Source organism: Dipodomys ordii, unplaced genomic scaffold, assembly GCF_000151885.1.
Source record: "Dipodomys ordii isolate 6190 unplaced genomic scaffold, Dord_2.0 Scaffold27, whole genome shotgun sequence".
Taxonomy (NCBI): Eukaryota; Metazoa; Chordata; class Mammalia; order Rodentia; family Heteromyidae; genus Dipodomys; species Dipodomys ordii.
The window spans coordinates 7,931,495-7,954,901 of NW_012267243.1; the positions used below are offsets into that span (position 1 = coordinate 7,931,495).

Below are 23,407 nucleotides of genomic sequence, written 5' to 3' on the forward strand. Positions count from 1 at the left end.
TGGAACACAGATTTGGGAAAAAGAAGGTGGGAACACATTCTGCTCATATTTTGGTTGTCATTTCCTGGTTTTTTTGGGTGGGTCTGGTCGTGGGGACTGAACTCTGGGCTTGGGCGCTGTCCTTCAGCTCTTCAGCTCAAGGCTAGCACTCTACCACTTGAGCCAGAGTGCCACTTCTGGCTTTTTTTTCCTGCTTATGTGGTGCTGAGGAATCGAACCTAGGGCCTCATGCATACAAGGCAAGTGCTCTACCACCTTCCAAGCCCATTTCCTTATTTTTAGTATGTATATATATATATATATATATGTATATATATACATATGTATATATATACATATATATATATACATATATATATATATATATAATTGTAAAAGTGATGTACAAAGGGGATACATTTACACAAGTCAGGTAATGAGTTATTTAAGTCAGGTAATGAGTGCATTTCTTTTTGAATAGTGTCACCCCCTTCTCTTGATCTCTCCCAGTGTTCCCCTCATTCCTCAACCACAACTTGTATAGTTCATTTTCAATCGAATGCCTAGGGAAGACCACTGCTGCATTTATTCACCCTTTGTCCTACCTTTTCTGGGCACCCCGTTACCTTCCCAAAGACAGAAAAACTAACAAATCAGACTATATATGTATACATATACATACATATATATATTTGTACACACAATTGAATTCTACTCTTCCATTAGAAAGAATGATATTGTACCCTTTATAAGGAAATGGAAAGACTTGGAAAAAATTACACTTCTTTTACAAAAGAAATAAGCAAGGAGTAACAGCTAGAGTATGGCATATGTACTAAATTTAATCATTTATACAATGATTTTGGTGAATTATACAACTATCAGCTGCAAAATAATGTTGCTGGACTTCATTACTATCCTTTGTAATAAGGAGACAAAATCTAAGACACATGGATGTTGAATATATTGCTCCGTCATGTAAACAAGTTGCAAATCTAGCCATCAAGTAATTGTGTTTTCTCCCACTCTATTGTAGAGTGGCATAAAATAAGCATGCTCTTGATTTCTGTGGGCTGATTCCTCTGCCTACTTTCTTCACGCACTCATGTCCTAGAAAGGGTTTCAGGGCCCCATCTCTACAACACTGGGCTTTTTCCACATGGGAAGAACAAGGCTGACACAGTCTGTTAGGTAAACACAAGTGACAAGTGACAGTGATTTATACCCAACTTGCACACTTCTGATTACCAATCCCTCGCCTGCTATATAAACAGGTGCAAACTAAGATTTAATCAGTTTACACAGCACAGTAAATAATTTAATCTCTCCTTAGCACAGTGCTTGCAAATGTAAATGTTTAAGCCCTAACTGATGTTCATGTTGTGATGCAAGCATCCAGTTTCTCAACCAGAAAAGCTGTGTCCACGAAAGACTTTCAAGTGCCCCTACCCAGGCAGATAGATGGAAGGGGTGAAGCAGAACATCCAGAGATCTGGATAGAGACCTCATTTTTCCCCAGCATAAAGGTCAGCCATGGGCCCAGAATGCTGGTGTTCATCTCTTAATTCTTCCTGGTCCTGACATACTTCTGCCCCTCTTTATTACTCCTGACTTAACTGATCTGCAGGTATCTGAGATGCAGAGAGGGCTGCTGGTCTGTGCAAAGACAGGCAAGGAGAGAAAGCAGTGGGGAGAAAAATAAGGCAAGATAACTGCAGTCCTCAAGCCAGTTGCAATAACCCTTGAAAATTATGTGGATACATACTGCTTGCCAGAGTGTACCAAGAAAAGCATTCTGCATCTAGAGCCTATGCAACATGTGGTCAAACATGCTCTTAGCTGTTGGACTGTTTATAGTACCTGCTAGACTCCACTGAAGCATAGGAAGCATCCTATGACTTATTCACATTCTAATCGGCCTGGTTCTTCCCCGCTGAGCTGAGAGAATCAGAAAGGGTTGTCCCTTAGTCTTCAGTTATGGCTTCCTCTATGTGCTAGTCCCTGACCCTGGCTGTACCACTACGATAGACCCCATGTTAATACGTCTGGGGTCAACTAGAGGAAGGGTGAGTATGTTTCAGAGAATAAGCTTCCTCATTTTCCTCTGTCTGCTTAGAGAAGACTAGTTTATAGCAAAGTTTGTATCTGCTGGCATCATTGGTAATGGTATGGGTGGGTACTGTCACTATTTCAAGACAATAAACAAAAAGCTAACAAAAAGAAGACCTATCCTTTCAACTAAATCTTGAGTAAGAAATTTATTTATTTATTTATATTTGCTGTAACTACATTATGAATGGTAGGAAAATGCATGGAGTTTCTTTTGCTGAAAGTTATTGTGATTATTAATATTTGTTGTTACAAAGTCTCTTTTCTGAAACCATTTATTGAGTAACTGGCATAAACCCGGTGCTGTACTGGATATAATTATCTCATTTAATCCTCAACTCAACACTTTGAGGCATGAGTGTCATCATCCATTTAAAAGGAGATGGAGAATCCAAGTCAGGTAACTTGCCAGGAGTTCCTCAGTTGGTGAAGGACGAATGCACCCTAGCCGGGCTCTCTTAAAAGTCCTTCATCTTAACTTGTGCTGTGAATCTTTCATTTCTTCTCTCCCCACCCTGCATATTCAAAAGGAAAGCTCTTCTCTCTATAGCTCCCCGAGTGGACAACCAGAGTTCAGGGAAAAGAAGGCATAAAGATTATGATCACAATGCAAAAACCACTACGTGGTGGTTGATTTTCAGTTTTGAAAATTAGCTCATTGACTTGTATGTCTTTTACATATTAATTCAATAAGTCACTATATCAGCTTTATCAGGTAAACAGCGAGAGAAATCTCTGTATCATGCATTTATTAAATATCTGGTCCAAAGCAGGAAGTTTCTCCCTGAACTCTGCTTGGGTTATCTATGGATAAGGTTGGTTGTACCAGCACAGGATTGGATTTAGATGACACACCAAACACTCAGGAGGAGCCTAATGCTTACTTTCAAGGAAAATGATGAGTAGGGCCGAAATTCTTTAAAATAAACCACCTAAGTGACACTGTGAAATCTCCTATGAGAGAGAATATTTTAAAGGAAAGAATTGAAATCACTTTCCTGTCATGACTGGTTAATATATCTGTATTGAAAAAGAGAGATTGCACAGACAAAAATACACAAGGAGCGGACATCCCAGGAAGGCTCAGTATCATTTGCAGAGGAATGATCTGTCGTGTGCAAATGAATGCAAGAGGAGCAAGGTATACATGAGCTAAAGACAGTGAAGACCAAGACAACTGCAACTTACTTCTGTGTGCAAATGAATGCAAGAGGAGCAAGGTATACATGAGCTAAAGACAGTGAAGACCAAGACAACTGCAACTTACTTCTTGACTTGACTCTCTGCACTTTCCAACACGTAGTAGCCAGGTTTGCATTCATATTTGCAGATGGTACCCACATCCTGGTTGTCCCTGAGACAGCGAGGCAGAAGCAAGTTGGCATTTGGTATCACGGGGGGAGCATCGCATTCCAATTTGCAGTAGACTTCAGGGAGAGACCAGAGCCCATCTTCAAGACAGGTCAGCCATGGATTCAGTCCTGAATGCAGAAAAGAGAAGCATAGAGAGTTCAGCAGAAAGAATAAAAATCATTGATACATATTGATACATTGACATTCTTCCAATCATCACATTGTTCTTGGTTGAACAGTGTCTCTAAAATCTTGCATCAAATGTTCATCCTATGTGTTATTAGCTGTGTGAGCCAATGGGATCTCTTGTGCAGAAGTCATATAAGTATATTTTTGGCTTGAATGAAAGAATGCTTAGAACCAAAAATTGTTACCTTCTTTGCTCCCTCTCACAAATGATAAAAATATTGTTGTGACAGTAACCATAGATAATAATAAAACAATAGCAGATAACACTTATATAGTGGTTATTGTATTGCAGCCACTGTGTTGTATTAACTTGCACAGATCTCAAGTAACAATCATATAAACTAGATTCAGTCATTATTCCTTGTTGTATAAAAAATGAAATTAGAGTTTGGTAACCTGCCTAAGCACTTAAAGGGTAGAGTTAGGGTTAAGTCAGGCAGCTTAAACATCAGTTTCTCCAAGTACGAACGATGGACTATTCACAATAGCCTAAGCCAGCCCACTCCAGATCCACTAAATCAGAATGTCTCAGAGTAAGACTTGGGAACTTGCATGGGTAACACATAATTGTTAGACACATCCAAATCTGAGAGGCCTGGTGAGGAAAAGAGCAAGGTATAGGAGCCAGTGAAAGCAGAATCCACCCCATCTCTAGTAGCAGTGCAGCCAGAGACAAGTTATATAATTGCAACAAACTACATCTAACCCATCCAACAATTACACATATTTAATTTTAAAAACAAACATGGTGCCATATACCATGGTTATGCATATATAAGGACAACTGAGTTTCCTCCAGGAAGGTCACCTTGAGCTTTCTAGGTGATCAAGGACAAAGAATGGTTTGTCTTTTGGTAGAGCAGGTAGAAACCATGCAGAGATAAAGAAAGAGTGAGCCTCTTCTCCCCCAGAGGCCAAGGAGAACCTGCCTCCTCCCAGCTGGTCAGACCATACCTCGGAGCTTGGCTGGTGGGATACAGGAGATGGAACAGCGTTTCAGATATTCAGTGCCTTCGGAGCAGGAGAAGTTCGCAAAGTTCACCAAGGATGAGTCAGGGATGCCACAGTCCAGGGGAACGCAGCTCACATTCTGGTCCCAGTGCCCGGAGAAACAGGTGAGCACAATCTCCTAGAAATGACAGAGAATTCATTTCTTTCAGGTTATCCGAATAATTATCAGGCTTTGCTAGGGAAATGCTCCACCACTGAGCCATATCCAAAACATAATTTTCAGGTCTCTGAAGAGTCCCGACGATCATTTGCACCCAAATTTAATATAGATAAAACAATCATGCCTCTGTCTCTTCTTAGGCCTCGCAGTTCTACTACAGCAGCTCACAACACTTGGGTACGATGCTGAGGAAAGGAGCTTGTCTAAGCAAGAGAATCACTAAAAGGCAGTGCTGTGCTTGGATACCTCTGCTGGCTGCCGTGCACTTGCTCCTTTCTCCCTCCTCTATACCCAAAGACACTAACTCCTGCAGGCTTTATGCTTCTGCCTTGTATTTGGTTTTGTCCTAGGACCCCGTGGAAGGAACCTGGAGATGGGGGTGGAAATGGGAGACTTGAGTGCTTATTCTTCCTGCTTTCTCTGGAGGAAGTGTTGGTACATTGGATCATCCTTGGCTATCCTTCCATTCAGCTGATGGGCTCATGGGCTCTGTGGCTCCCCACAGCTGAGGGTAACAGGACTAAGGGTAACAGCTGAGTCCTTTACCCCCTGGCTACTGTATATCTCCTGTGATCCTTCTTAAACCTTTAGGAGTAGTCTTTTTATTAAAATTTCTCAAATTGCCTGCTTTGTCACTCATGTCCTGCCGTACCTTATTAATAAGCCAATGAATAATTCTGAGAGAAGGACATAGTATCTAAGAACAGCTGAACTTAGAAGGTACCCAAAGTGGTTAAGTGGGAGTGAGTCCACTATGTCCAGGGCCTGCCATTTTAGTCAGGCAGCCCTAGAATACAATCATTAATTAAATAAAGAGATTATTTATTGGGTAGCTAGAAGTGGAAGGTGTTAAGAAAGATAATTTCAGGAGCTAAAACCCAACCAGGAGAGTAAATCTCATGCTGAAGAAGTAGCTAAGAATATGTCTAAAGATGTCAAAACTTGGAAAGAGAGAGAAAAGGAGAAAAGGCAGAAAGGAAATAAATAAAATAATGCAGATGCAATTTTCTTTGTCACAATAGCTCAATAGGTATGTATATATGACCATATAAAACGATGGTAATCAAAATGAATTCTAAGATAGGGAAACAAGAGGTATTTTTGTTTTTGTTTTGTTTTTCTAATGTGCTGTGTAAAGTTATTTCTGTTTTCCTTCATTTATTTTGGTACCCTGTGTCTTGTATATATGTTTATCTGATTTGGAGAAGAGAAGGAGATTAACAAAATGGTGAGATAAAGGACAAAGGGTGAACCAATGCAACAGCGATACTAACAAAACACTATGTTGGAAATGAACTTTACAACTTATGGAGGAGGAGAGTCAAGGGAGAGAGGGAGAGTGGGAGAAAATGAGGGAGAGGTTAGCAATGTTCAACAGAAATGTACTTATTGCCTTACTTATAGAACTGCAACCCCTCTGCACAACACCTTTACCGTGATTTTTTTAGAAAGGAAAATATAAATATATGAAGTCAAGCGACATGCTATGATCCTCCAGCTCTGGAGGAGGACGGTCACTCTTGGGCTGAGAGGGAGAATATTTAGGGGAGTTTCACTAAAGGAGAAACAAAGGGACAGAAGAAGTGTATGGAATGGAGATGAAAATGAACAGGTCCTAGAAGCCAGAAGATCTCTGTTCCTTTGGGAAAAGTCCAACAGTCACTCCAGAATCTGGGTTAAAGGTCAAAAGTGGAAAGGGGAGTTTCTGCGGCTGACACAGCTATCCTGTCAGGAGGCTATAGTGGCAGGAACGCTAAACGCCCAATGACTGCCCAAGGCACCTGTCACCCCTGACACCAACCCCTGGCAAGCTCTTCCCCACTGCTTCCCAGTGTGTCTCTGTTGTCTGCCAGAAGGACAAGCCAGACACATTTTTCTATTTAGCTTCAGTTCTTGTGTCAACAAAAAGCAAATGTCCCTACTGTCTTGTGATCACCAGTCAGGGTTGTATAATGTCCTTAATGGGGCCAGATTTGGATGCGAGCAGCTGGTCAGCTGCAGAGCTGTGTTGCTTGACTGTATCACATGGCTGGCAGATAGTGACTGTCCATCTCTCTCCTTCCAACAGGGCTCTGACCCCGGTACATTGATCACATTCAGGAAACCTGGCTCAGCCCACAACAAGCCAGGAATCACTTAAAGATCATCACCAAATCCTGCATAGATTGCCTGGGTATTCTCCTGACTTTGTTAGGAATTGTCCTTTGATCTTAATTTGAAGGCACTGCCAACATTGCCTCTTCTTCTTGGTTCTCCATAACTTACCACATATATTAATTCTGTCCCTATATTTTTTCACTCTTTTTTTAAAATATCTTCTACTTTGTTTTTAGTGTGTAGTACCTTTGTTTGAGTTGCAAAACAGGTGATAGATGTCCTTTCTTTTCAAGTAAAGTATACCACATAATGGAATTGACCCCTCAAGATAATTAAAATTGATTCAGTCTAGACAAGTCTTAAACCTTCTGAAATGTGAGTAGCCCTTTAAATTCTGACCATCTCTAAGCATATGAAGTTCTTTCACAGGCTTACCACCTGTTAAGCAATCAATTGCACAAGATAAAAAATTTTAATTATACAAACCATTGACATCTGACCAATAATCATGAGTTCACTCTTTTCTAATGTTAATATACATCTTTTATTTCCTACTTAAATACCACTAATCTGCCTGATTATGTATGTCTCATTATATTCTCACTTTTTCTAAAAGTTCTGTCCATGTTTAAAACTCCTCTCTAAAAGAATGACAGAAAACAAAGCCCTTAAAGCTGGAAATATATGTTCACGCTTATAATAATGGCGACCCAACAGTAGCTAGCGAGTGACATTTTTCTAAGAGCCTTAAAACAATTGCCCACTAGTCATTATAGTAAGTCAAGAGTTAAATCCTTAATGTCTTGATTATTTTACAAATGTGTAAATAAGCTTAAAGAGATTATAGCTTCTTTTGCTTGCTTTAAAAAATATTTTTTTGTGAAGATGCTGTATAGAGAGGTTACAGTTACATCAGTAAGGTAATGAGTACCTTTCTTGTCGGGATAGGGGGAGAAAAGCAAAGGAGAGGGTAACAATGCTTGCTTTTTTAAAAGTACATACCTAATACATGGGGGAACCAAAATTTCATCCAAATTGCTTTCCTAAGTAATGCTCATAACTAACATATTCTAACTACCTCCACCATACCTTGAGATCTTGAAAATGGTACAGTAGAAATTTGGAATAATGGGGCTTGTAGAAATTGGGAAAATTCAACCAAAACTAGCATCTTGATAGAATCTCTGCCTCTGTGACATATTTAATGCTTTTGGAGAGAAATTAGTCTGTATTTCTCTATTTTGGTAAAAGAGAAGACAGAGGTCAGGAACGGACAATGAACCACAGACAAGTTAGTTGCAACTGTTGTTCCTAGAAATAATGCACATGTCTATATTTTGCATTTTTACCTTGAAGGAAAAAAAAAGGGAGACATATAATTTCTGACTGGAAAATAAAAACAAAGGAGAGCGGAATGAGCATGGCTATGTATTGCCCTCCTAGAGGGTAAATTTACTTCCTGGTTAATCAGATTCACACATTCTGTTAGATACCTTTCATTTCTATTAAGCCATATTCCTCTTTGCTTGTTAGGGCAAAAAATCAAAACACCCTCTCCTCGTTAGTCTAGCCAGGGAGAAGCGCATACCAGAGTTTCTGGAAAACCTGGCCCTGCTAATCAGAGGATTCCAACTCACCTGCATAGGCCTGAGCTGTTGCCCCCTGCTGGTCTGTAGGACAAACCCCTTTTGACAGGTAATAGCACACTCCAGGTGACCAGGGCTGCTAGAAGAACAGTTCACCTTTTCTGTGTTCTCAAACAGCATGGGTGCACAGCTGCGCTGGTCCCCACAAAGCCGATGGGCACAGCTAGAATGACAGAAACACAACATCGCAGGACTGGGTGAGACTCAACGCGCAGCAGCAAGGATTTCACTGGTTCCTCTGAGGAATGCCTCTAGCAATTTACTCTGAACAACTTAGTCTTCAAAACTCCATTGAGCTTGTCGTTTTCTCCTGTATTACTTGGAACTATGAGGCATCACATAAACGATATCAATTAGCAAGTAAGAATTAACCAACTTATCATGGCTCTTCCAGGAAAGTCAAATAGTGATGGGATGAAGGAAAAGAAAGGTTCCCAAGAATACTGGGTGATCTCGATTAAGGGAAGATATTCAAATGTTGGTTGGTTCCCAAACAATCAGTAACAATGAGCTAAGGAGTGGATCTTGGAGACCCTTTGTTGTGTCAACATCAACCTTTTGGATGCTTGATCACGGGACTGTCCCAGGGGTCCTACAACAAAGGCCTGGGTATATGAAATGACCAAAGTCAATAACAACTGTTGACTGATTCATCTGAAAATATTTTATCTTCTTGTACAGTCGTAGTAGTACACACCACTAACAACCAGTACAAGCCACTCACAGCCTGTGCTAAGTGGAAAATCTCACATATTGAATCCCCATCACACGTTTGACAACATGCTAGGTACTTTGAGAGACATTCCCTCAGCAGAAAGCTATTTCCTGGATCATTAGGGCCAACCTTCAGGAAGAGGAGAGATAGATAAACTCCCCAGACTTCAAGGAAGCTCAGTCTGAACTACAAGAGCAGTAAGAATGCAGTAGAGCAAGAAGAGTACAACACTCCTTCCATGGCCAAACCAGAGACTGGAAATCAGCATAAAGAGAATGGCTTTGAATCCTGGTTCTACTAGATACTGGAGGGAGTCACTCATTCCCATGAAATGAGATAATTAGAGTAATATCTTATAAGGTTGATTCATTTCCATGTTAGTTTTCTCTGCTACTCTACTGTCAATGCCTCCCCAGCTGTCAGTTGGAGGTTTGCTCCCACCCTGATTTTTAGTTCTCTGATCCCTCTTTGCCTTTGTTGGCTTTATTTATTAAAAAGGCCTTCTTTTTCAAGAAGTCTCTCCAGCTCTCTTCCCTCAGTGTAGTTACAAAAAAAAAAACAATCCTGCTTTCTAAGATCTCTTTTACTTTCTGTTGTATATGTTATTTTATTGTTCTTAACTTATTTTCTGAACCCACAAGAAAATTTATATCTGAGTGTCTTCCAATCTCCTACTGGAGCATAAACTTTTGGAAGAGAAATATTTCCTCTTACCCATCTCTATATTCACCACACACCTTGCTGTAGTAGATATAAGAAATGTTTACTGGTTAAATTTGTTTGTACTGTAGTATAGATAACAAAGTAAGCTCCTGACTACCAAAATGGAAAATTTGCTAAATTATATTTATTTCAGATAAGGATCTGAAATAAGAAAATTATCTAATAATGCTTTACTTATACATTCATTAATAAACATTTAGTAAGCACTTCATTCTTTTCAAGGTATTGATCGCAGCACTAGTGATATAATAAGGATGCTGCTCTGAAAGCACTCATAGTCTAGTGAAAGACATTAACAAGGTGTTTTCCTGTTTTGTGTGTCATTGCCACTGGTCCTAACTACCAATCAAAGTGATAACCACTTGTCATCAATAATGTGTTGTTTGCTTCTAGATTGTATTAGTCAGCGATTTTATCAATAAGCTGGGCAATAATTTAAGAAAGTGGAAAGTAAAATGTCATTGGATATGCACATAGTGGCTTAGATAATTGAGAGTTGATTAAAAATGCAGCATCTCCCAAAGGGCAGATTTGATCTGACTGTGATTAATTTGCTGTCCCTGACCTTAAACTTTTTGGATTTAAACCATCTTCCAGGGACATTCTCATTTCTTTTACATATACTTGATAGAGGATGTAGGCATTGGAGGTAAATAATATGAGGGAACACTTTTACTCCTTTGTATTCTAGCTTTTCCTTGTGATGGTACAGTATCAATCATCAACCTGATGAAGGGAGAAATATATGAGTGGAGGGAGGGATGGCTCTTAATGAATCAGCATAGTTCCCCAAATCTAATGCTGATTATTGGGTATAAAATACGGAGTATAAGTCTCTAGGGATGTGAAGAACTCTGAACTCCGCAGATGCTATGGACTACTGTGCCCCAAATACAGTATCTTCTTCATTGAGTTGAACAGGAAGCATTGGAAAACCCAGCCATTAACATGCTGCTTCATATCAACTGATTGCCAAGAAATTCAGGCAAAAGAGGGGGCGTGCTGTTTTTAGTGACATCATGTAGTTAATCCTCATGGTTGTTGAGCACAAACACATGCTGTGACAAGACAGAAAGCAAACACTGTGCACGAGCCTTCTCCTATGGAGGAGAAGGCTGAGCTGTACTGAAGGCTGCTGCTCTGATCTCTGATCACTCCAACAGTAGGAGGAGTCTACCAACATTAGCAGCAGAGAAGAAAGAGCAAGACAGAAGCACACAGGAGGGAAAAGTGGCATGAAATATGACCAAGGCCAGAGAGAAACAGAGAGTGAGAAAGAGAGAGAGGAACCAAAGTCCTAGTTATGAAGTGAGAAATGGTTTTAGGGCAGTGGCTACAAATTCTTTCACTAGCTTATATTTCCATTTGCTTCCTTTTTTAAGGAATTTGTTTTATGAGGACGGTGTTTGTCAGGTCGTTAGTTTCTGATGGCATCTGGTACCAATTGTAGACTTCTCTCCCTTGTACCCCAACACTACAAAGTACTACAAAGGCTGCTTCTAGAGTGAGTATACTGTGTTCTCTTATCCCTTCCTCTCATTACTCTTGCTCTTAATCCTATGCAAGTTCTCACAGCATAAAGATGATGTTAGCAGTACAAATAATTCATCTCAAATTTTCTCTAAGAATTTATCCCTATGGTTTTTTTTCCATAAAGCTAATGAAAGTGGCAGAAATGACACCCAGAGATGTAGGAAGTTAGGTGTTTATCTTAGTTAGACATACGAGGAAACTAAAGTCATCTGGAAACTAGCTAGAGGACCACACAGCAAGCCAGAGAAAAATCCTCAGACTGGATCTCAGTTCCTCCCATTTCCAGACCCAGCTCAGGCCCAGCGCTAGGTTGCCTTTCTGCTGCTTTCTGTCCAGCTCAGAAGCAAGTAATATCAGCCAAGTAAACCAAGGATCTCTTAGAGGATAGGCAGGCAGGCAGGAGCAGGGGATATTTATTCACTCTTCTTAATTTTGAGCAGCTTTCTTTTTAAACGGTAGCAATTCAAGGTAGAAATATTTGTTTAGCTGTGGCTACCTGCAAAATGCCCTGATAAATATGCTTCTTTCTTTCGCCTCCCCTCCACTTCATCACATTATGTTCTCAGGTAGGGATAGAATATACCCAATCAAGCTGGGCACCGGTGTCTCATGCCTGTTATCTTAGCTACTCAGGAGGCTGAGATCTGAGAATCGCTGTTCAAAGCCAGCCCAGGCAGCAATGTCCATGAGACTATTATCTCCAATAAACCACCAGAAAGCTGGAAGTGTCACTGTTGCACAAGTCATAGAGTGTTAGTCTTGAACTAAAGGGCTGAGGGACAGTATCCAGACCCAGGCCCTGTATTCAAGCCCCATGACCAACAACAAAAAAATAGTCCCAATTAGATGTGATTCATAGATATTTCCATTTTAACAAGTGACAGAGTTTCAATCTGAAAGGTTGACTTCCTTTTATGATTGAGTTTTAAGTCAGTAGGTCCTTTGGAATCACATACAGAAAAGGGTACCTACCATCATTCTAGCTTTACTATTTCTCTTTGAACCCTCTACTATCTTTCCTCTGGTCCCTATTGAAAAGTCATTGGGATATTATTTTGTTGTTGGTGGTGGTGGTCATGGAGCTTGAACTCGGGGCCTGGATGCTATCCCTGAGCTTATTTCTCTCAAGGCTAGTGCTCTATCATTTTGACCCACAGAGCCATTTCTGGTTTTCTGGTGGTTAATTGGAAATTAGAGTCTTATGGACTTTCCTGTTCAAGCTATCTGCTATCTGATAGCTCCTCAGATCTCAGGCTCTGGAGTAACAAAAGATTACAGGTATAAGCCACAGTGCTCAGTGGGATGTTTGTTGTTGATTGTTTTCTGTTTTGGATTTTCCTTAAAGGGCACTCAAGTGCAGAATTGCTATATAACATGTATTTTAACCTCCTCTAATGTGAAGTTGTTTCTGGGTTCCCATCCTCATTATGTCTTAATAATATCTTACAATACATGATCATTTGTGATTTCTCCTTGGCTGGGCATGCAAATGATGCTCGGAGCTGAGAAACTTCCACTTCTGATGGCATAGTTCCACTTCACCATCGCTATATGAGACACAATAGCAAGGCCTTATTCTCAGTTTAAACCCTAATACTGCAGAACAACAACAAAGACAACTCTATATTGACAGGAATCAATAGCTACGTCTAAAGATAGTCTTACAGTCAGACTCTCAAGTATTCCTAGGGTTTCTATGTCAAGTGAAGAGCAGGTTAAGGCTGACACCTGAAGACAAATATTCTCTATAGATAGACTGGCAAATTCACTCACATACTCATAAGCTGACTCCCAGAGGAGGCCAAACCAAACATATGATATTAGTTTTCCAGTCCTTGAGGCCACTGTGGGGATGTTGGCATCACTTATTGCCCAGGTCCACATTTGAGAAGCTGGTTAGCTCCTGAAAAAATGAGGGAAATCCAGGCTGTTTTCCTTACAGCTGCCCTGCAGCTTTGGAGCAAGTTACTTCTGAGATTCTGGCCACCTTGGAAGAACTCAGAAGGCTAGGTCAGTATTCCAGACTCAGTCAGTCAAAACTGAAATTCCTGATTCTCTCATATAAGGTTTGAGAAGAGTTTATGGGCTAGCAACCCCATTTCTTACTGTGAAAATGGGAGTAGGGAGACATTTAACCATGGAAGACTGCTAAAACTGAAATGGAGTTGAAAGATAATGTAACCCATATTTCCTCACTTTGGAAAATAAGAAAACAGAGTCCCAAATTAATAATGGGATATTCCAGCTCTTCCTATAGCATTGAGACTGTAACATAACAACAAAGAAGATTTATTAATCTTGGGCCCAAATTCAAAAGCAGGATTACAACAGCTCACACATTTTTCTAGAGTCAATAACCCACCCTTTCCAGGGTGTCCAGACATGTCTGACACAACTTCATTTTGTTTTTTTCTAAACTCTAGGTTAGTGAGAAAGAAACTTCCTGGCTTGCATCTCTACCACACTTTTCAAGAAATAGCTTTGTATGATGAAGAGAGCAGTAGAACAAGACCATGTGACATTGGTTCTGGTCTTGGCTTGTTCCTACTGACCTCTATGACCTTGGGCAAGTCTCTCAATCATTCTGGCCCTCCATCTGCAAATTTGCAAAATGACAGGGCTAAACTAGGTTCAATCAAAAAATCCTTTCCAGCTTTAACATGGTATTTAATTTCACAGATGAAGTGATGGTGGTATTGGTGTGGGAGCACAGAAAGCCCATGAACAGACAGGATGTGGCAGGGAATGCAGATTCTCTTAGAATCTTTCTTGCCCAATATAAATCCTTTACTTAATGTCTCAATTTTTCAATTGTTTTGTTGAACAAAATACTGCATTGCCTTTATCTAAAAACTACCACCATTGACTAAATAGCAAACCCAGTGGTTTCTCTAGAACAGCTCTGTTATGGCTAAATAATAAAAAATGGGGATCAGATTTCTCTCCATTTTGGTGATTCCTATTAATAGAATAGGGAGTGGGTTCAGAAGGAATGCATGCTCTGTATTTGGCAACAGAGGAGATGTACAGAGTGCAGAATGGACTGGAAGAGACTGAGTTCTCATTAATCTTCCCACTACTAACTGCAAAACCAAATGTCATAATAATAGCATTCATTCTCGGAGAATTTTGCTTCTTTTCAAAACCATTCTAAGCAGTCTCCACTTTGGCTCTCCAGCTCCACAAGTTTCATTTCTGCTGTGTAGAACAGGAGCCAGATTACATGTTAAACACATTGCTAACCACCTTCTTGGGCAAATCAATGATGGTACTTTGAAGGATCAAATCAATTAGGACAGAAAAATTGATTCAATTTGTTCTCTCCAAGATTTGATTCTCGTTTGAAGAAGACAGGATCTCTGCAATCATTCAGATTATTCCTTTATGAAGCAGAGAAATGACAGATGCTTGCACCCAGCACACCCTCCTTCTATTCCTGTCACCCACCCCCAGTAATTTGGAGGTTGTCCCTGATCATTTAAGCCTCAGCACACAGTTGGACTCTTCACCATAGCTCTGTTGGGGCATGTCATTCTCTCCCTAGAATGTGACCTATTTGAAAGTTCAAGACTGGACATTGGTGGCCCAGTCCTGGGTAATTCACTTTGCTCATTTCTAATTCTGGGCATAGGTTATTATCATTTGTTTTTTTTCTTTAACCATGCCTGGCAGTAATACCACAAGTGCCATCCAAGGGTCCTTTTAAAGAGAAACAGATTTACATCAAACAGCCCAAAGTGCTCCCTTTCAAAAGCCATGCCTCACTAAGTTTCAAAATTCAAAATTTTCATGTCAATTAAAAAAGCTGCAGAATACCAGAGAAAGAAGCAATGTAATTCTGTTACTGGCTTAACCTGCAGAGCTTATGCTTCCTAGCACTTGCCCGGAGAAGCAGAATCACCCATTTGGAATGACAAAAAAAGTCAAGATCTCCATGCACATATCCTCTAATTTCCCCAGGCAGTAGCTACCTCCAGGAGGTGTACTTCCTAATATGAAATGACCACTGGAACCCCCAAAGGACTGCGCTGTTGACTCCTTCCCCTGCCTTTGAGTCATCTGTGGGTTCCAATGAAACTATTCATCTGAGAGTGACATTTCCTATGCCACGGCCACATTCACAGCCTGAGCCTGGGGAACTGTAAAACATGTGGCACTAAGACACAACGCAGATAAAGTTTAACAGGCATAAGCTTCTGACTGTGTTCCTCTTAGAATGGCACCAACAGGAAGGAAGGAAGGGAAGAGAGCTTGAACTCTCTGTGGTCTAAACTCTAGCTAGAGGTAAATGGAGATCTTGTGCCAGTATTTTTCATAGCTCTCAAATTTGTATGCAGCAGTGGAACAACAAGGTGTGCTAAGTCATTTGAGGAGTCTCTCCTGAATAACTCTCTGGAGCCCTTGACAGAACATCTTGGTGCTTTTATGATCTCCTAAACCGAATTTGCCATCACTTGGTTGGCAACAGACTTAGAATATGATTGGTTTCTGTTCTTTTGCTCTCCCTAATACTTTGGGGCCTTTAAACATTAAGAACTACCTTGCTTATAAAGTCCAAAGAAGGAAAAGATAGTACTGAAATCCTGTGGTGAGATTAGATAATGCATCTCAAAGTAATAGGAGGGAGGGATCTGGAATTGACCTTGCCACCACTCCAATTGCCAGATTTCTTGTCCCTACAGCTATAGTGACACAAAAAGCAGTCATGGCCCGAGAGTCATTCCAACCAGAACTATGGTCAAATCTATCAATAGAGTCTGCCTATTTGGCAGGCTGGAAAAAGGACAGAAGTCTAGAACGATTGGCTTATTTTTATTTTCTGTGCTTTCTCCATCTTTACCATCTTTCATGAGTACAGACCAAACTGACATAGCCAGCCCTAAGCTGGCATTTTTAATTCATATATTTTTGTGTACTATATGCACTTTTCCTATTTTCCTTCCAAACTTCAAGTGCCTAGATTACATTTCAATAGGACCCTGATCTATTTGTGTAAAATGTAAATATCTATAGGAGAAGACAATGGTATATCTAATTGATAAAGACATAAAACATGTTTGCCACTAACATACAGGTGCTTATATTTTAAAGAGACTCTTAAAGGTTTATCAAGGTTTTATAAAAATAATTGCTATTGGTAATATCTAAGACACTGTGGTGACTCACTGGGAAGACATTTGTTTCAAACATATTGCTTTGAAATAATAAATAACTATTCCTTAGGGTCAGATTCTAGCCATGGCTCTTCTTAAGTTGGTGTACCTGTTGCTAACTTTGCCTAAGAACAATGTCAGCTATGTCAATGCTTTAGTTTTAATAAAAGATATTATAAATCAAATTTGCCATATATCAATAAGCTTCAAGTGAGAAAATGTCCACTAAAAAATTCCCTTATAAAAATTCCCTTATATTTCCCTGGGATAAGTCAGTTCAAGAGACTCAAACAGCTCAGTGTGTCTCCTAATGCAGACCTGTTGTTCACTGGACCATTTGTCACTGGGCAGGGGAATAAAATTCCTCTCCAGTGGGTTCTCCTCCTTCCCTCTGATTTTATGGGTAAATCATTCTGGGAAAAGAAAGTTGGGCAAGAAACCTAGGGAACAATTGAACAGCTATAATTCTTTCCTTGCTCAAAAGAAACTGGGCAGAAACAAAAACAGATTCAACGTTAATTTGCTAAACTGCTCTGGGGAAGAAGATAATCAAATGAGTAGAAATGTAATACATATTTCATTTCTATAGTGCCTTTCCCAGCAACAAGAAAGAACATTTCCCATCACCCTAGAACATTAAGAAGAAAACTTTTGCTCGAAGGAAAACATGAAGAGCTAAAGAATAAGCAACAGTTTGAACTTATAGTCCCAAAGTGAAAGACAAGAACTCTTCTTCCATGAGGACATCAAAAGGGAGGTAATCTGAAAATGGTGTGTAAAATGAGCAGAAGGAGAGGTCTGGCCAAAGACTAGGATCTGAACCTAGCAGATCAGGAAGGGAAAGAGTTGGCATTTCAAATCTGATCTCCAAATATTCGAAGCACAAAAGCAATTGAGAAAGTAGCAGCCATTATTCCAGGGAATAATGAAGCAGAATGACCAATGACAGAGATGGAAAGATTATTGGTGAGATAGGCCCCACAACCTGATCACAATAAGGACAGAAAGCTAGGTTAATGACCTGTGTTTTAGCTTGCCCACCCTGGAGTTCAGAGGCTCTGTCACCCAGCCCTAAATCCTTTGGGTAACCTAGAGCAAAACCAAGAAGAAATATTTCACACCAGATGCCCATGTCTCTTGAAGAGAAAATGTAGCCACTCCCTCCTAGAAACACTGAAGACTATTAGAGTGGCAAAATAAAATCTATGGGAAAAATGCTTTCCTTTGTACCATTTCTTCTATGCCCAAGCCATTTTGTCTAGAGTGAATTCTTTGTGAACAATGAAAGGTAATCAATAAATTATCACCTCAATTCACAGACCCATCTTTTTTGAGAATAGCTTTCTAGGTTTAAAATCTCTTTTGTGTCACAAGCACAGAGGTGCCATTGACAGGGGGTATGAAGACATATCCCTTGCGGTAAATTAGGTTGGGAAACCACAATAAATAACAAGTCTCAATCTGTGGATCCTGAGACATACTAACCAAACCAAATCTATCTATCTATCTATCTAGCTATCTATCTATCTATCTATCTATCTATCTATCTATCTATCTATCTATCTATCTATCTGTCTGTCTGTCTGTCTTAGAAAAGCTACCCAGCTACTTTCCAGTTGATTTTTTATGTGGGTATTGTTGGGTTGGGTTTTTTGTGTTGCTTTGTTTTAGTTTTTATTTTATTTTTTGGTACCTATACTGGGGCTTGAATCCAGAGTCTCCAACTGTCTCTTGGCTTTCTTATAGCTGGTACTCTATCACCTAAGCCTAGGCCTTCAGTCTGGCTTTTTATTGGTGTTTGAGTCTCATATACTTTTCTACCTATGTTGGCTTCACACTGTAATCCTCTAGGCCTCAGCCTTCCGTGAAGCTAGAATGGCAGTCTTGAGCCACTGGTGCCCAGTCACATTCTCTTCTTTGTACCAGCATCATTAGCAGTGCATGGCAAGTATATTAATTACACACAGGTAGGTGGAAATTTAAGTTTAGTTCATTGGCCATTGGTTATTGACAATGAGGAAAGCTATCCCTGTGTGAGGGGAGGAAGCTTATGGGAGAGCTCTTCAACCAGTTGTGTTGTCAATGTACAATTGGCTTTCAAAGAACAAAATCGTTACTACTAATATGCAGTGCTCTTTTGAAATGCACAACCATTTAAAACATGAAACTATTTAAAAAATTAGTTTTCTAGTTCTTTTCACATTACATTAACCTTTATCTAAAAGATTGCTTGGCATAAATGTGAAACATTCTCATCGATAATTATGAAGAGAATCAAAATAGAGATACTTCAAACAATGATTAACACGTTTCTATTTTTGAATTTGGGGGATGATTTTACCATTTTATAAGGAGAAAAAACCCTGATACTACTGATTAAATATCACTTTGATGTACATGATAATCATTTCAGTTGAGCCATGGGGAAGGGGTCTCTGAAGCATGCTAAGTGATAAAGGAAATGAGTTGTGAGATGGCCTAGACCAATCTCTGGAATTTCTATGGGACGGCGTTTCCCTTGGAATCATTATTTTACATCATGAGATTTATACCTGTGTGCCACTTCATCGTGTGTTGTTGTGGCCCCAGTTGTGAGTAGGTTGTACTTCATGACTGTAGTGCATGGATAGAGCATGATAAGAGACAGACACACTTAGATCTTTATAACGCCATGGGCTATGTACATAGCTTAAGCTAATATAATGGGGTAGAGGCGACTTTGTCTTCTCAGAAGCCATGCTCTTTAAGCCCCCTCAACTTGAATGTGGTTAGGACAAGTAATTCTCTTCTAACTAATTGACAAGATGTTCCTTCTGTATTCTTTTAAAAAAAAGATTATAAGGCCTTCTTGCTTAGATTGGTCTCTGGCTAAGAAACAAGGTGCTAGGAGTGCAGTACTCAACAGAGAGGGATATATAACAAGGAGGTTGGGGCAGGAAACAGAGGTGCAATTTGACAGTGATTTGGAACCAAATTCCAATATCCAAGTGAACTTTAAGTCTTTTTCTCCTGTCAAAATGTCAAACGAAAACTTGTTCCTGGCTGACACCTCATTATTTTCTCCAAATGGACTCAGCTAACCTTGCCTATATGTCTGTCAGAAGATTATAAATGCATTGGTTTAAGGTGCTACCTTTGTAATAATACCATTACACATTAATAGAAAACTAACCCATACATAAGCAGGCTTCAAAATTTCTCTTCCTGTATTTCCTACACTTCTCATAGAATGTTTTTTTTTTCTCAGATTTTTGTCTTAAGAAGGAAGATGGTCTTCACAGGAGCTAAGGTCACAAAGGACCTGGACCCAAACTTCTCATCTCCCAGTGACCCTAATATTCCTAGAGTCTACCCATAAAAATTTCCCTGGGCTGTATTTTATATTTTATCACCATCTCCATTAGACCAATGTATAGTTATCATTTTATTCTTCCAATGAAGGATGAAAAACTTCATATTACCTTACATGTATATATAAACTTATCATAAAGAAACTCAACAAAAGCTGATGATGATCAATAGAGAGGGGAAAAGGAAGGAGAGAAATAGGTGTGTGTGGGGTCTAGAGTGAGGGATTCTACTGTTGAAAGGATAAAGGAATGCTATTGAGATAGAATACAGCTATGAAAATGAAATAAGAAAATTGTGGAGGCAGTTATTAGGGGGAGGGGAACAGATATTTTGATAAAGGGCATGAGATTTGCCAGAACATAGTATGAATATTTAGAGTTATAACCATGATATCCACATTCATAATTAATATAAGCCAATAAAAATTACATTCTTCTTAACCCACTCCATTAAATATTTTCAACTTGCATTATTCCATAAAGGTATAGGTCATTAGAGCACTGAATCTAAAATACAGGTGCACTTTGATTACTCTAGAGCCAGTTCAACTCCTATTATATTAAACTAAATAGAGTCAGAGAGAGGGTAGTTGAATTTTTTGAAAACTTGTAGACATGAACATACTTTTGAAACAGTTTGCCATCGTTGCAATAAAACATTTTCTAATTAGAAATGAATCATCCCTGTTAATTACATTTACATATGTGTGTATATGTTTGTATAATGAATCAGATTGATTCCAGTCTTAGTTCTGCTAATCTAAAATAGGGTGAATCTGTAAGTTTCAATTTTCTTAATTGAAAAGCAATTCCTAGCACTTTGAGATACTTAAATATCTTCTTGGATGGTCAACAGTCTACGATATTTGTGCACTCAGATAAAAGCACCGTATAGAGTAATTTGCTTTATAGATAAATTTACATTAAACTTTTCAAAGTTACTAGCATGAGATTAAAGTGTTTTTTTTCACTTAAAGTAAAGCAATGTTTTCTTAATGTGTACAAACATAAACATAACCACTATAATAGATAAAAGTTGTTACAAAAAAATCAATTCTCAATTATCCATGATGGTAAAAATGGATCAATGCATGCATAAATACATAGAGGAGACAAGAGATAGAAAAACTTGGGATCCCACATGTACATTTATTAGGAAAGCTAAATATATTATTGCATTTTATATTAGAATATTTGGTCTTGATAAGCTCTTGTTTAAGACCAACCTCAGTACTCAAAATAACTTTAAATTCACAGTGTATATTTATACTAAATAATCTAGTGAGGTATTTATATCTCATCAGTAATCTAATGAGGTATTTATACTTATGGCTGCCTTGGATTTAACTTCAAATCCTTAAAAGAAGGACTTATTCATTTCTAGTTAGCAAAATCTGTTTAGAAGTTATATTAAAAATAGTAACTTAAATTCTATCTTGAGTAAAAGGCAGGGAGAAAAGGATTTCTTCTTGCTTATTTGGCAATACAGTCTCTGTGACTTATCAACATACTGCTGCTCAGTTCCAAGACCATGTCCTGCTTGAATACTAGAAGTGGACCATGTAAACATTTCTCTTTGGCCAGCTAGTATGATGCCCTCCTTTTCCAAGAGGCACTGGAGAGATTGTGCAGGATGAAGGTGAATCACCCTTTCCCTGCCATGTGTTCTCTTCGCCCTGCTTCCACAGTGTGTATGTGTGACAGACCATTGGTGCTCACCACCAAGAGAGCTATGACTATACTCTGCATGTCTCAGCAAGTTTCACCCAACCTAGCTGGCATTCCAATCAGTTTAAGTGGTCCTCAGTGGATGCTTCCTATCAAGGTGCATCAGTGCCCAGTGAATATACTCCCAGAAAGATCCAGCAGCACTCAACACTAGCTTTTTAGTAAGCCCACTTCCCCAAGATGTAGTTTTAGAAGCAGCTGCTAACAGCACTTCCTGGGGATGGGCTCAAGATTGCAAGTATCCTTCTTGGATTCCAGCAAACTTCTCTGCATTTAGTGTGCCATAGCGTTAGCCTCTCCAGTGGCACCTGAATCTTGCTTTGGGTGTGGAGTCTTTCCACATTTGTTACTTCCTTGGATAAGCTTCCATCAGTTCCAAAAAGTAATGATTACTCCCTTTATCTACCAGCCATCAATAAGATCGTCTCTACTCCTCAGGAGCTAATCCCTGTTGCTAATTCATAATTATTTATTTTAGTTGTTCCCTGTTCTAATTACGGTGTGCTGACTTGGTCCTAATTATGGGAAAATGCTATTGAGAATAGTACTGGAAAAAATTTCTCAAAAATGGGATCTGGAAATCTATTTGGTTGTGCTTCAGGCTTAAGTGCAATGCTGAGCACTTTGCCAGTGGGAACTGTTACGCAAATACTGTGTGGTATACAATGACATCATAATTGAACTAGCTATTCGTCACCTTTAGTTGACTGTAAAGAGCTAAATGAAACAAGTGCTTTAGAATAGCGCAGTGGTAAATGACAACTATTATTCAATATCCAGTTCTAGTATATTACAATGCAGATGATAAAGGTAAATCAAAAGCCAACAGACTGATTGATAAGACTGATTGAAAAAGACAGGCTTAAAAAATAACGAGAGAAGTGGGTGGCAACTGTCCTGAGTATTACTTCAACCTGAAGAATGTGTTGCTTTCAGTTAATCTCATAAAAGTACCCTTTAAAGTAACTTCTCCCTACTTCCAACTTACATTTTGATGATGCAAAAAATTAAAAGCAATCAAAAATAGTTTTAAAAACAAGAATGAATGATAGCTAGCATCTCTGCAGATTTTGTCCTGACTGACCGTATTGCGTTAAATTCAGATACATTGTGGAAGGCATGTTTTTCTTTTCTTTTTCTTTTTCTTTTTTTTGGTCGATTGTTGGGTCTGAACTCTGGGCCTGGGCGCTGTCCCTCAGCTCTTCAGCTCAAGGCTAGCACTCTATCACTTGAGCCACAGCACCACTTCCGGATTTTTATGCTTAACTAGTGCAAAGGAATCGAACCCAGAGCCTCATGCATGCAAGGCAAGTATTCTACCACTGAGCCACATTCCTAGCCCTGTTTTTCATCTTTTTTGAAAAAGAAAACAAGAATGGAACTATACTAAAGAAAAAAACAGGTAATTATTTTTTTCTTTTAATTCCATGATTCATTCTTCATTCTCTTGTCCCTGTAAATACCAGAAAAATGAATACTGAGTTCTATTAGTCAGAGATCGATTCCCTGTCCATTACTCCCAGTAACACCTCACTGTCTTTACCCATGTCAAGACTTACACCTCTATAAAATTTCAAATGCAAAAATATTATGGAGTCCTGAAGGATTTTAGAGGCTTAAGGTTCATGAGATAAGTTTTCAGAATAAAATCTTGGAATACT

The 23,407-nt window shown here is 39.2% G+C and overlaps 1 protein-coding gene across 1 annotated transcript in view; it reads right to left on the reverse strand.

The window, feature by feature from the left end:
- Pappa2 (pappalysin 2) overlaps positions 1-23,407 on the reverse strand; it is a 213,367-nt gene that overhangs the window by 64,405 nt on the left and 125,555 nt on the right. Inside the window, exons 14-17 of the mRNA XM_013015620.1 lie at positions 8,536-8,707; positions 7,264-7,266; positions 4,585-4,759; positions 3,356-3,569 (exon numbers count right to left, since the gene is read on the reverse strand). Of these exons, the coding sequence (XP_012871074.1) occupies positions 3,356-3,569; positions 4,585-4,759; positions 7,264-7,266; positions 8,536-8,707 (564 nt within the window). The remainder of the gene's footprint in view (positions 1-3,355; positions 3,570-4,584; positions 4,760-7,263; positions 7,267-8,535; positions 8,708-23,407) is intronic.